We start from the raw sequence: 15,623 nt of genomic DNA, 5'->3' as shown, positions 1-15,623 counted from the left end.
AAGCATGTTAAATTTATGTTTATCAGTTTGTGCATTCTTCTAATAAGTAGTTTTCACTTTGTGTATATCTATTATAACTTTAGATTTATATATGAGTAGGATTTTTTCAAAATAAAAAATTTAGTGAAGTTTGAACTATATGCTTGTTTTTTTTTTCATTACTTATCGTATTTTACTTATTGCAGAATGATATGATGATTATACTAGTTTTTGAGGATTTTAGGGTTTAGGTATGGATTTGAATTATGTGTTTATTTTTGTGATGGAAGTGATGAATGTATTATTTTTGAACTATATGTAAGATGTTTTAAATATTAGTTTATTGTTAAACACGAATGTTGATTTGCTGATAAATGAATGGGTTTGTGAATGTTGAATATATCATGATTTGTAATTGTTGAATGTATCATGAATGATTTGTAATGTATCATGGTTTGTAAATGATGATGGTGTACGAATGTTGAAGGTAATGAATGAATTTTTGAATGTTAAATTGAATTTAGATGTATACAGGATTTAAATCTCACAATTAAAGAAATATTACTAAGTTTTTAGCTAAAATAGCAATAAAATTTTAATCCATTACTATTTTAGCAAAGAAAATAAGCTTCTATTAATCGGTTGTTAAATGTAATTAGTGACTGAAGTTTAAGTCACAAAATATAGTTCTTAGGGTGTAACACAGACAGTTGACGCATGATATCTTTGACGTAATGATCAAGGGTCAATTTTCATGAACTGATGATTTGAGATTTATCCCACCATACGTCTGACGTATGTGAACCTACGTGTACCTCCCTTCATATCCATGGAACTGATATTAAGAGAAATGTTAATATAATAGATCTATATTTTAGTCGTAAAATATAATTTTTCGAGTAGTGAATAATATGATTTTAATGAAGACTAGACTTTAGCAATTGAAGTTAAAAGACTTGGATTTTATTTTAAGTTAGAAGAAGACTGAAATACATTTTCTCAAATAAAATAGCAAATGCTCTCAAAGACTGGGATTTTTCTATTTTTCCCTACAACTCCCCTTTATAGAAAATAAACACTCATAAAATTACCAAAACAATAGCAAGAAATCAAAGATTTGCTCTTGTCATGCTGATGTCACTTTTGACCTGGTAGATTGAACGGGTCGGTTCGATGCACACTCCAGCCGGCGGTGAGGTTTCCAGTTTCAACCCAACGAGAAAAAAAACTGCCACGTCGTCCAACCAAAACGAGCTTTGGGTCAAAAGATGCAACGGACTCCAGAAATCACTTTCCGATGATTACCCGTTTGATCAACGTTCGCTGCTGACACCTAAATCACCATTGGTACAATTAGCCAGAGTGGCATGGCCCCAAATGTCTGATCAATAGAGAGAGGGGTACATGTTGACTGTGAAGAACGGCGTGTGAAGAAGAATTTTGGCGCGGGGAAAACCAACTCCCACTATCCTACGACGGTCCGTAGCCGTCATCTTTTACTGACGGCGTTTATTATCACGGCTCATGTTGAACGTACGATTTTGATCGAACGGTATATGACCGACCTCCGTTATTGGAATTAACGTTTCACCTTTTCGTTTTTCCCAACTCCCGAGCCACACTGCCTCCACAGAGAAGCAAATGAAATGTCTATCTTGCCCATGATGTAACTGCTCTAATCACCGTCTGATCCTTATCAGACCGACGAAATTGGATTAACTGCATCAAAAGGCGTGCAGTGACGGGGTAGACGGTGTCTATTTTAGACGCGGGAAGGAGATACCCTGCTTTCTGGCGCACGCTCGCTCCTTGACGACGAGATCAACTGAGGTGATGACTTTGCTGTTGGCAATGGTAATCTCTGACGATGATTCACCACTAGCTCTTTCGCTATGATCTGATCTTTTTCCTGTGTTTTTCGTTGTTTTTTGGGATAAGAAAGACATCTTTTTTGGGTGTTAATTTTTGTGAGAATATAATTGCCATTTAATTGTATCATATATATGTCTTTTTTGTTAAGTAGAAAGGACTCTGTAGTAGAGCAATTGAGGTTTGTAGTGTTTCTTTCTTCTCTTTTTAGGTCGATGATCATGATCTCTTATGTAAGAAAATGAGTTCATTATTTCTTTTGTAGATAGTTTATACATGCTCTTTCTATTGGGTCTTATGTGTTTGATTTGTTTTTAGAATCTTACTTTTGCACGACATGGTGAAACATAATTGGTAGAAGACTGTGTCTGTAACAGGGGATGATCTCATAATGCCTCTACCAGTGTTCTTATATAGAGTTCAGTTTGCTTCTTTGTTTGTTTGTTATCATTTGTAAAGATGCTAATTGATGGAGAGAAGAAAATAGATCCATGTTTTGATATTGGAAATCTTTCAAACTGATTTGTTTAAAGAAGGCCATCTACCATGTTCCCCTTATTTTCTTTCCATTTTAGTTTATTGAAGCATCAAGATGGCATTCGGTGCATTGGTAAATGTAATCTAATGTTTGAAACTTATTTTATTACCTTTAAGGAACCATGAAAATAAGTTTCACTGTAGAATGATCTTTCTCAAGTAGATTTACTCTAGTAGCTGATACACGGATGAAATATCGGAGATAGAAAGAAGCACAGAATTTTCCTTGCAACCTCTATGTGAAGCTTGGTTTGTAACATACTTTCCTGTAGAACAACTTGGTCTCTTTTCCTATTTCTCTCATTATTCATTCTGCTGATCCTCACGGATATGTGGATAGAGCATTTGCCACTATCGATCAATTACCAGTGACCACTTGTGGTAACTTGGGCATTGTTATTTTCCAGCAAGCAAATGGATCCTCAGGGCATTGCTGTTGGGTTTATAGGACGATTTCACAAGCATAATTGATCCAAAGCATATGCATAGTTGATTTGTTCAATGTAGTACTTCTTAGCCTTTCCTTTTGTAGCAGTTATCCAACATTGGAGTATAAATCCTGCATAATGATTTTCTTTGTTATCTAGGTGGATTATCAAATGGTATTCGCTGGCAGCAATGGCTGTTAAAAAATGACTGAATGTGAACCAAGGATCATTGATGTGGATGATCCAATTAACTTCACTGGTATTTTCTCTGAAGAAAGTGAGCATATGTCGATATCTTCAGATAGCTTGTCTTCTTCTATCCTAAGCTCTGATGGGTCGCAAGATGTTACGCGGTGCGATAGCTTTAGACTCTCACTGCAAAGTCAATTCTCCTCAATGCCATTGTCGACAATCCCCCTTGTTTCTTTAGACAAGGGAGATATTTCTGAGGGAAAATATGAGGAGGGACTACAAGCAGGTGTCGTCGGAGATGAAGGGAAAGAGATTTCAGTTGCCTGTCAAGAGGGTTGCAATTGTTACCAAATTGAGAATTCAGTGGGCAGCAGTATAAGTTCAGATACATCATCATGGGATTTTGAAAGAATTGACATTTGCATATCTTCGTTGAATCTGGAGAGGGAGGATTCTGAGTTTGTACAGGGTGGAGAAACAGCACTCGACATCTTTGATTCTGTTCTTCTCAGCCCTTCTTTCAGCGCCTTAAGTGCTGTGAGAGACTTTAAAACTTGGCCGTCGAGTAGACCCTTAGCATCTGTTGGTCAAGAGGATGAAGTCAGTTCGACAAGTACTGATTCAGATGAACCACTTTTTTGGCCACTCGATCACAGCTTGTACTACTTCCTGGACTTTGAGAAGTTCCTATGCCCATCTCCCTGTGGCAAGGAAGATAAAAATGTCACGACTGCAAGAATTCCCTTGTCAAAGCTGGCTAAGTTGGGAATCCATCAGAACAGTCCACAAGCCAACAAGAAGGATGATCGAGGATTTAGAAGAAGGATCCCACTGAATTCTGCTACTAAATGTGATTCAAAAGTTCGGGGCAATGGAGCTCCAAAGACTACTTCGATGCCGTCTATGTTAAGCATATCTACAAGAACTACTTCTCCTCGTCATCCTTGCAATATCTCCAAGAGAAGAGGAAAGCCTCAGTTGAAGATAGACGTGGCAAGGGAAGAAGACTATGATAGTAGTGAACCAGTGAATCTACTTTCAAAGGAAGCTGAGCTATTTGATTGCATGTTGGAAAGGGGATCAATTGAAGACTTAATTGGTTTAAACGAGTTCGACGGCCATGAAGGGATTGATGCTAATCTTGGGGAACAACTTACACTTCTTTTATCTCCTTGCGGAGGCCTAATTCCGCTGGACGCTGAGTTCATCAAAGGGCGGTAGGGGTCATAAGTAGCAAGCTTGAACATTGCCATTGTTTAGATCATATAAGAACTGCCATGCAACATAATAAGGGAAAGTTCAACCAAGTTGTCGATATTCAGTATTAATCTCAAGCTTGAATTGTTCCCTGAACACAGAAAGAATCTTTAAGTGTCATGGTTTGAGGAGGATGCAGGGAATGGTACTCAGTTAACTTAGTTCCTCAAAAGCATTGCTGTATCTGAAGGGCTATAAATTGTATTCATAATATCGACAAACTTATGTAAAATTCTCGGCTAAACGATGAGATCGATCAGTATTTGGCACCTGCTGAACTAAAAGTAGTGCTCAAAGTGAACTTACCTGTAATATTGTGTCCCAAGAGAGTTTGAACTTTTGTTGCACTTTTTTTTTTGTTTTCTCAATAATTGGCTTAACTAATAATCTTTTGCCTATTTTTAAGAATCCTATTGAAATAGTTTAATCTTAAAACTCACCAATTCAATGAGTTATGTAGTTTGTGTTTAAAATATTTTTTTTTGTTCCCTTTTTGTGAATCGACTGGGGGATCAAGGGAAAACAACTCTAAGTGTTGGAACTATATATAGTAGAGTCCCAGACGTATAGTCGATCTATAGATTTATACTGAAATTATATACAAGCAATAAATTCGATATATTTTAAAAGGGGAGGTGTTTTATAAAAAGCTTAAAATTTATTAATTATTCGGTTTTCATTATAAAGGTGTTAATCGGGCTAAATAGCCAACGGCCTGAATGCATGATCCGTTTTGCCACGTGCCTGTAGGTCCCTGTGGTCCCCATATATATCTATAGATAGATGAAGAAATTGCCACCACTTGGCTCTGGTCGGGGTCCCACGTCGTTGCATAAAGGAGAAAAATGAACATGATTAGCCTCTGATTTCTTCATTGTTTTCTCTATTTTTTCTTATTTATCTGAAGCCCGTTTGCTAAGAGTAAAAAATAAAATAAAAGGAATTAGAAACTGCATTAATAATGGAACAAATTATAGCATCTTTAGACTCACTCGAATGATATCTAAGCTTCATAATAGTCCAGGGGCGGAGCTAGGCCCCTTATAACAGGTGGGGCAATGAATGTCATTATTGATTATGAAGTTGGTGAGCTTTTGATCCTCAATGATCTGATACAAATATAAACAGAAGTTACACTAATGAGCACAAATTTTTTTTGATAAATTTGTGTATTATCAAAAAAGACAGTGACTAAGAGATCTTTAACGGTTTAACCACCTAGGATTCCTTAGAAAAATCAAGGCTTCGCCATGCAAATGGGAACAAAACAAGGTATATAAGGATTACGTTAAACATCAAGTGTTAGGAAAAAAAAAAGGTTAGTGAAAGAATAGAATTAGCACTGTAAAATAAAACCTCAGTATCATCACCTATAGCACAGTTACAGCAATTCTAGGACATGTAAAAGGACTGAGTAAGATATTCTGAACTGATGATAAGCTAAAACAAGCATCAAAATGAGAAGAAATATTTTTAGCCAAAAATCTTAGATAGTTACAAATATGACAGTGTCCAAAAATGTAATCACATTTTATATATATATATAGCCAAAGATATTGCCTTTTGGTGGACTTAGTAATCCCGTTTAAGTCCTAGTTCAACAAAAGCAACAACAGTAAAAACACAAATTACACAATTGTTCAAGCAGAGTAGATTAGTAGAGCAGATAAATAGATAACTTTCGTCCTGTACAATAAGGGGACAATCACAAAACACAGAAGTCAGTGAAGATTTCTATTTTCTAGTGACGACACCTATCAAGGAGAAGAATGCAAGAGTAAAATAGATGATTTGTATCCAAAAAAATGAAGCATTATTCACCAGGTCATAGTACAATTCTGCAACTTAATTGATTAAGCAACCAAACCCACATAAAGATTTGGTTCTTTGTATCACCCAATGTAAAATAGCAATTCTGAACCTCAAAATAGAATTTGTGAACCAATTTGGTGATGGATATGAATCTAATAAATTCAATTGGGAAAGAATTGGACAAAGTAAGCTAGTTATATAGTGGTAAAAACTAAGTAAATAAGCTAGTTGGGGAATTTCTGACCTTGAACATCTTTTGCAAGAATTTGCATATAATAGAAGATAAATAGCTTTGTATTTGATTCTATTAGATACAGAAGGTAAGTTAAAGAAAAGAAGGAAGCGCCTTAATAACATGATTAGTAGAAATGGCAACTCTCAATTATTGTTTTTTTTGCATAGATCAAAGAAAATAAGCTGGAAAATTAAGTAAAGGGTTAAGTTCCTGTATTTAACAGCAGCCGCAGTATAAAAGTTTTTGTAGGATTATCCAACGAGTGGCGGCGAGGACAACTTGACAAGGCGGAGGGAAGCCGGCTGTCGACACTTTAAAAGAGAGCCTCGTCGAGTCGTCGATGAGGTTCTGCTTGGAGTCTGGAGAAGCTATGTTGCTATGGACTATGAAGGCGGCGGAGGAGGAAAAGGAGAGCGGAGAAAATCTCAGACTCAGAGTCGCCGTCGATGAAGATGGATAGGGATTAGGTCATCGTCTTAGGGAGCACAGGCGGGGGCAGCGCGCAGCCACGCAGAGAGAGGGCAGCGACAGCGAGGAAAGAATTTCAGGACGAGCACTAGTTTTATTTATTTTTACTGGGGCAATTACTGGGGCAAAATTGTAATTTTATAATATCTATGGGCATTTACAAAATATTGAGGTGGGGCAGTTGCCCCACCAATCATCAACGTGGCTCCGCCCCTGCATAATACGATCTGGAACTGACCTAATCAGGAACCCACCAGTAGTGATATTTACACACATATATATACTAATTTACGTCCAGCTTCATATATAATACGATCAATAATTTATGTCCTTACTGACATAACGTGGCTGCATGCGCCATGCAGAGATGAAGAAACAGCTAGCTACTGATCTGCAGCTTGGCCATCCTGAAGGCCATACTTCGTGAGAACCAAAGCAAACTTATCTACACTTAGAGGCTGCAAACCGAACACATCCACGGTTACAGATTCAATTGATTTCCTTGTCTGTCAAAAATACTTATAACTTCAAATATATACCTTCTCTACGAAGTCGTCAGCGCCGGCTTGAAGGAAAGAATCCTTGTCGGACTGCATGGCGTCGGCCGAGAGAGCTACGATGGGGGTCGTCACTCCCAGCGACCGCAGCTGCTTAGTGGCCTGTGAAATTCTCTGTGAAGATCATGCGTGTGTATAAGGAGTTGCATGCATGCATGCATCCAGCAGTTTTAATTACCTGAGGGCCATCCATGACGGGCATTTCCCGGTCCATGAGGATAAGATCGAAGACCCTGCCTTCCTTGACCAGCTCCACCGCCTCCTTCCCGTTCTCCGCCTCCTCCAAGGCAATCCCCTGCTCCTCCACCAGCTTCCTCACCACCATCTGCACGCACGCATGCATGACGCACCCACCCAATATATAATATAATTAATTAATTATTAATCAGTTACTTCCGGTGCAAATGCAATTAATGAATTACTCGGTTGATGACGTTGTCGTCGACGAGGAGAGCTCTCCGGCCGCAGGAGGAGATCGCCAAGGCCGCCATCGGAGGAGGAGGGAGGCGAATTGGAGAGAGAGAGAGAGAGAAGAGAGCTAGATGGAGAGGAGAAGAGGAGGGCGCCGTGCATAGATATATAGTAACTAAAATAAATGTGCGCGGATTATATTCCTGCAGGATCGTGGGCGGGCCCGTGCGTGCCCGGGCGGCGTTGTGTCCCACGCGGGCAGCGCGCGCTGGTGCAGAGGCCGGTTATGGCAATCCAGCGACCATCCTACTAGCTACTGCTCGCTGCATTAATGCTCCCGCGGCGGTGCGGTCACCGGGGGCGAGCTGACCTGCCGCTCCCATCGCCCCGGGATCGATATCGCTGACCAGCTAGAGCTTCCCTCTCCCGGGCCTAAACGTTGCCCGTGAGCAGTGGCGGTGAGGATACCGCTAGACGGCCGGCCGGCGGCTCCACTGACACGTTCGGTACCGTGCTAAAAGGAGAGGAGTGGGCTTACGATTAAAGGAGCCATTAGCAAATTTAGCAGGCACTCAACTACCAGTAATTAATTAAATCTATTTGCACCGCCACCTGTAACGACGTCGCGACTCTGCTAGCCTGCCATTACATGTCATGGTTAAGATCGAATCATTAACTGCCGCCGAATTTTTACTATCGAAAGGAATTACGTAAGCGTATCTACACAGGCAGCCATAAGTAATTCGTGGCAGATAGAAGATCCGATCCATAGGTTCTTTGGTTGGCAACGGCCCGCGTTGTGTGGCATTGCGCATGCATGACAACGAAGAGGGGTGGTTATGGCAAGACAAAGCGATCGACGATTCTGTATCGGAGTCAATCGAGTTGGAGAGTGAGAATTCTTAACAGGGTAGTTGAGGAAGTTGGTGTGTTTCGAGGACGAAGAGGGTGGAGGAGTCGTTGATTGATTTCGACAAGGGATCCAATTATGCTTCATGGATGGCAATTGCAATGGCAATGGCAATGGCAAGGTGAAGAAGAACATGCTATAAAGGATAGGAGATGAGAATTAATATAATACTGTACGTGAAGGAGGCAGAGGGAACATTATGATATACATGTTGCAGATTGTCATGATCTTCGTTAACGCCAGTGACTGGAACATTTCAATATTGTTTAGGCGTCTCCTATTCACGCATGTGAGATTTGCTGAAATGTTGAGCTTTCACGTAGGTGTCATTGAGTATTTTTTTTAATGATGGTTTTATAAAATTATAAGAGAGGTTATATTTTAATATATTTTAAAAAGATTTTAAATAAATTGATGGATTGCCTATCGCAAATAAGGAGTGAGGCCATTCAGTTTATATATATATTAATTTATAAGAGAATTTTCTAATCAAATGAAATCAGTGAAGGCAATTATTTTTAATACAAAAGTCAACCAATTTGAAATCCGTATGCTTGTAAAATCAATCGAACCTTTCAAATCGGTTACATCTGATTTGGATTTCAATAGAAAACGAAAATAATAGTTTTTAAAAAAAAATAATGTGGATGTGAGCCAACGTTAAAACTATGATAAATATTAAATAAATAGATCCATTAAATTATTATGCTAATGTTAAATTATTTTTTGAAAAAAAATGTGTTGTAGGATTTAACTGTAATCTCGACAAGGATCGATACATCTCCAGAACTCGAGTGTACATTACAAGAAATCAGTAAAATAGCAATGAAATATTAGCGATGAAATAGTAGTTCGCTGCTAAATTGTATTATTAGCGATGAAATATAAGTTCATCACAAATTATAATATTTGAAAAATAGTTTTTTTGAAAAATCAAACTATTAGCGACGAATTTTTAGTATTAGCGATGAATTAGGTTTTTGCCGTTAATTTTCCTTCTACGGGCCCAATGACTTAATAAATATTAGCGGCAAAATTCTGAAATTTCGCCACTAATACCCTATCTTAGCGACGAATGTTCCAAATTTGTCGCTAAAATACGTGCATACCATTAGCTCCCGACGCTGCCACTGTCACCCGCTGCTTCTCCTCCCCAGTGATCATCCGTTTCTTCTCCTCTACCGCCATCAGCTTTCTCCTCTGCTTCTTCTCCACCGCAACCCACTCTTCTTCTACTCAAACAACTACATATACTTGTTCTGATGAATCTTCCTTCTCTCCTATTTTGGCTATGGTGACTCCTCCAAAACTTAGATTAAACATGAGCTTAGATTGCTATCCGAGATACACCCTATTAGAAAATAATTATTATAAATAAATAGTTATTTATTTCCTAGTTATTAGGGAATAATTATTATTAGAAAATAGTTATTTGTTTCTTAGTTATTAGAGAATAATTATTATTAGGAAATACTTATTATTTTCCTAATTTATGTATTTTCCTATTTTCACTTGTAATGGTATTTATATATATCATATGCTATCATTAATAATATGTGTGAATTCTATCGTCAATATGGTATCAGAGTGATAATCTTAACAGCAATCTTTTTTTAATTTTTTTTTTCTTTCTTTTTCTCCTCTCTTCCACATTTCCTTTTCTCACAGTTCAAAAAAAACCTTAGTTTTCTTCTCCTTTCTCTGCCACTGACGCCAACGAGATTTGTCGTTATCGCGTCTTTTCTACTGTTCACCTGTTGCAATCTCGCCGTTGTCGCTTCTTTTCTACTGTTCACCTGTTGTTGCGGCCAGAGGAGGCGTCGTCGTCCAAAGGCAGCCCACCATTGGTCTTATCGTCGTAAAAAAAAAGTTCTTTCTGTCCGGCCACTTCTGTGATCTCTTTAGCTTTCTTAGAATCTTCTTTCTCCCCTATTTTCCTTTCTTATGTTTTTTTGTCCTAAAAAAAATTCTCTTTTCCGACTTCCTCTTTTCCACCGTATAATAATTTTATTTTCTTCTTTCAAAAGGTCCATTAATAGCGAGGTTCAATTCCTCCTCTTTTCTCTTTCTCTTCTTATTTTTTCTCATAGCAAGAACAATATTATTATCTTTTTTTTTCTTAAGTTTAAAGACATCAAATTTCATCCTTCTCTTCTTCCTCCCCTTTGTTTGTTCTTCGTGAGTATTATTTTAGTCATCTTCAAATAGGCCAAATAGCAAGTTTTTTTTTCAAGTTTTATTCCATAGCATATTTTCTACATATGCTCTAGCATATACAGCCACCAAAATGCAGCCTTCTCTCTCTGCTGCTCTTATTCCGATGACAAGTCAGATTCCAGCCTTCAAACAACAACACCTCGTCTCCTTCTAGTTGTTGTCTTCTTTCATCAACGACAAAGTTCAACAAATCGTCGTTTCATTGATTGCACTGGTGGATTTTGCTCTAAAAAGAATACCCATCAGCACCTTCTACAATGGTTGTCGCTGACGACATCACTCGCCGGCTATCTCTCATAAATACTCCTGATTCATCTTCCAAACAACGCACGGTTGTGTGCTCTCGACGGAGGCTGAATATCGTGTCATTGCCTCTGCGGCATCTGAGATCCAATGGATTAAGTCACTTTTTACAGATCTACTTTTTCCGGTTACCATGTCTGCTGTGCTTTTCACTGATAACTTGGGTCTCCGAATTGCGAGTTACTCATATTTCTGCTGAGAATCAGTTGGCTGATACACATACCAAATCGCTTTCTTGACCTCGGTTGTTTGCTATTTGTAACAAGATTGGTGTCATTTCTGGGACACCATCTTGAGAGAGCGTATTAGGAAATAATTATTATAAGTAAATAGTTATTTATTTCCTAGTTATTAGGAAATAATTATTATTAGAAAATAATTATTTGTTTCCTAGTTATTAGAGAATAATTATTATTAGAAAATAGTTATTTGTTTTCCTAATTTATGTATTTTCCTATTTTCATTTGTAATAACATTTATAAATACCATATACTATCATTAATAATATGTGTGAATTTTATCGTCAATACACCTCATACTTTGTCTAATATTCTACTCTCCTTGCTTGTCACCGTGTTTTTTTATTTTTTGCTGCAATGCTCTATTCTGTGTTCATGTGGCTAGCTCTTTTACGAACTCAATGCGGTCTTGTCATGTAATTCAACTTTTATTGTACTTGGATAACTATAGTTTGTATGCACTTATTTTGCCTCGATGGATCATGTTTAAAGTGTATAAATGTTTTCAAATGCGTGTTTAACCAATTGCTCTTGAACTTCTCTTGGAAGCTAAGTAGTGACAAATTGTGATTCTAGATAGCAAGCAGTAGAAATTATTCAATTACTTATCGCCTAATGCACTGATGATTGATTATATATATATGGAATCCATTGTTTGAACTTAATGAGCTTCCGTTGTTTTAGATTATTTTGATGATAATTTTAAGATTATTTTTCTTCTAGTATTTTCAAAATTGTAATCATAACTTTAGGGTTATTTTGATACTTAGATAATAATTTTATGGATATTTTGATACTTAAAGTGATAATTTTAGGATTATTTTGATACTTAGATGATAATTTTTTGATTATTTAATATGATTAATTAATTTAAGTTATTTAATGTAAGTTTCTTAATTAATTTCATTGAAATTTATCATCAAACTTATGTAAGAGCTATTTATTAAATAATATGAATTTTTTAATGTTTATTTAGGTTTTATAAATATGGATAAAAGTTGGATAATGATTGAATCAGATTAGTTTTGAATATATAAATAGGTTGAATTAGTTTTTGATTGAGATAGAGAATTATATGATAAGTTTGAATTTATTCAAAATGTATTGTCCATATCGAAGGTGTGACAATTTGTTTAAATATGACTTGGATTATATTTGATGACATCTTTATAAGTGAGGATTTGATAAATTATACAAAGTTTGAAACTTTCATTAAGAATCTGCTACATCATTTATTAATATAAATATTGTCAATGAAGAGGAACATGATTGTAATTTTGAAGAAGATGATTTTGAAGATATATTTACTGATTGAGTTAAATTGAGATAAGATTTAATATTTTAAGTATTTTAAATTGAGATAAGATTTACACCAAATAAAGATGTTTAACCAGTAACATGCAATTTAAGTATTTTCTTACAACAAATAAGAATGTTTGGCAACCAACATAATCTGAAATTGTCTTTGACTTTATATAAGAAAGCACACGGATGTATTCTCAATAATTGTAAAGTTGACCAATATCGGAAGTAAGTTTTTATATTATGTAATTTTATTATTTATATTTCATTATAACATTATAATTTAAATATTACTTATGTAGTGAACATCTACAACTTCTGTCACATGAAGTTCATTTAAATCAACTTCTAAAATATCATGAGAGATTTTCCACCGTGATTTAGGGACAGAATGATAAAATTAAAGAATTTAACAAATTCAAAGATCACAAACGAGTTGTACTATTTAGCAATGAGACTTGATGTTGAAGTTCAACTATACGATGCATGCATTGTAAATGGTATTCAATATCATACGCGGTCTCGTGATTCTCACAGAACTACTCAGAATAGTGGAGTTAGTGTATCATCCATCTGATGATGGTAACAATTTGGATTTCTTTAGAGTGTTGAAGGATATTATTCAACTGTTTTACTCTTTTAAGTATAAAGTGCAATTATTTTGGTGTAAATTATTCCAATTGAATTACAAAAAAAGCAATAGTTGAAAAGTTCGGTCTTTTATATATTGGTATTTATAAAACATGGTACGTTGATGATCCATTCATTTTGGCCAACCAAGCAAACCAATTTTATTATTTAACTGATATAAAGCGTGGATGTCAATGAAAGGTAGTATAAAAGGTTCAACACCGAGAAAAATAAGAAGTAACTGAAGTTGATGAAATATCCGAAGAAATTAAATCCGGATATAATTTCAATATTGAGACAAAGATATTTCATCTAATGAAGCTTAAATATGTCAAATGCACGAGTTGGCTAGGGATGTTCAAAATTTTCTTAATGCTGAAGATGGAGTTACTAAATTAATTAATAGTAATGTAGATGATCAATTATCTATTTCAGAATATGATGATCGTGTTAATTTTTATTTACATGGTAATTATGTTTTTCTTTATTTTAATTCATCTATATCACATAAAGTTTCATTACTTATAGATACCTATATATGTTGATGTATATTTGTTGATCTATATATGATAAATATGTGACAATCATACCGCCCAAGAGGATTGAGCATCTACCAATTATGTAGACATCTAATGTTGATAGTTCTCCTAGTGGTTATTTTTATTTAGTTTGCTATTTATTTAAGTATTTCATTTGTTAATTGTTAACACTTTAGCATTTATAGGTCGACTGCTATATAGGGACATGCGTGGCACACATTTCGATCAACTGCGACTCCAAATCAATGAACGGGGTAAATTACTCATTATTTTTTGTCAGAGCGATGGACATCCGATTGGCCCAAATGCGGTTTCATTTATGACCGAGTTAGGTCTATCAATAAAGAAGTTTGCTCCCTTACAAGCTAAAAGTTGGAAGCACGCCTCCATTGATAATATTATAATAACAAGATGATATACGATCGATCAGTAAGTATAAGTAATTCAACATATTTATAACCACTCTTTTATTACTAACACATACAAAATAAATTTATTTTTTTCAGGTTGCTTTTGATATCAGTTTTCAGCAGGGTTCATTGTCAATAAGAAAAGAGACCGACCTATTAATGAGTGCAAGGTATAGAGACAATAGATCTAAAATGCATGTCATTATAAGAAGTTATTACACCTTCCTGCTATTGAGCGCCGGCAACCGATGTCAATCGAGTTTTGTGAGACATAAGATGACTGGGACTATGTGTGCTCTCTTTGAATCAGAGATTTAGATAACTCATTCTATAACAAATATATTTTTGATATAAATATATAATTATTTGTTCTCCAACTAATTTTTTATTTATACAAAATTTTGTATTGTAGAAACGATCTGCAACAAATGTTGAAAATCGAGGGAAACTCTCATATAACTATCGCGAAGGTTCTAAATCATTCATTCAATATAGTTATGACAATGTAAATGCTAATTTTATAATTATCAAATATTGTTAATTAAAATGTTAACACATTAATTTTTTCAGAGCGATCAGTCACAAAGAAAAGATCATATTACTATCTTCAAAATGGTGAATTGTGCATATGGTCAAAACTGCATACATATGTTATGACCTTATTTAGTGAACTTATTCTTAACTATGCATAATTACTTTTTATGATATTTTTAACATGTTTGTTATTTCTAAAATGATATGGTGAAACATGATGAGTATGTTCAAATACAAGAAAATACAAAAAATAATATCGATGCAGTTCAACTTACAGATATAGTTTGTGATCAGATCTATCTGTTATTTACTTGTCATGTTTGCCACAATTTGATATACTTTAAATTCTTTATTCATATATCAAAACTTCTTTATTTATAAATTTTTTCCTTTTGGAGGAAAATGATGACTTAATGTAAGATTACAGAGTCTAGTATAGCGTTGGTAGTTATCTATCCATTTATTTCTTTTTTTTTTTTGAAAGAACAAAGTTGACATCTAGTATGACATTAGTAGTTATCTATCTTTGTATTTCTCTATGAAAGATAGTTGACATCTATTGGTACTTATGAAACCTTGTATTTCTTTATGATTCTAGCTTTGTCATTGATTTCGAAGTTCATATTAGTGACAATGTGTATTTAGTATCAGCTCACGATGATTCACAGATTCGCTTTGAGTTCTTGTTCATATATCCATCTTGGTCATTTTCATAACTTGGTATTTTTATTGTCAAACTACATCAGATCCTCAATACTCATTCTGGATATATCTGAGGACTTGGAAGTCGGTCA

The 15,623-nt window shown here is 35.4% G+C and overlaps 2 protein-coding genes across 2 annotated transcripts; one reads left to right on the top strand and one right to left on the bottom strand.

The window, feature by feature from the left end:
• Window positions 1–1,763: 1,763 nt before the first annotated feature.
• On the top strand, window positions 1,764–4,598 carry LOC122006616. Its single transcript, XM_042562183.1, has 2 exons — window positions 1,764–1,833; window positions 2,973–4,598. The coding sequence occupies exon 2, from the start codon at window positions 3,018–3,020 to the stop codon at window positions 4,224–4,226; it is 1,209 nt and encodes a 402-aa protein (XP_042418117.1). The 5' UTR covers window positions 1,764–1,833; window positions 2,973–3,017; the 3' UTR covers window positions 4,227–4,598.
• Window positions 4,599–7,160: 2,562 nt separating this feature from the next.
• Window positions 7,161–7,825, bottom strand: LOC122004627 (two-component response regulator ORR41-like). The gene is made up of 4 exons (XM_042559483.1): window positions 7,757–7,825; window positions 7,513–7,659; window positions 7,317–7,436; window positions 7,161–7,235 (listed from the first exon to the last, which is right to left on the bottom strand). Exons 1-4 carry the CDS (start codon window positions 7,823–7,825, stop codon window positions 7,161–7,163), a joined length of 411 nt encoding a protein of 136 aa, XP_042415417.1.
• Window positions 7,826–15,623: the final 7,798 nt, after the last annotated feature.

The sequence above is a fragment of the Zingiber officinale genome, chromosome 7B (assembly GCF_018446385.1).
Source record: "Zingiber officinale cultivar Zhangliang chromosome 7B, Zo_v1.1, whole genome shotgun sequence".
NCBI lineage: Eukaryota > Viridiplantae > Streptophyta > Magnoliopsida > Zingiberales > Zingiberaceae > Zingiber > Zingiber officinale.
The sequence above is the reverse complement of the archived record's forward strand: the minus strand, read 5'-3'. Positions and strand labels throughout refer to the sequence as shown.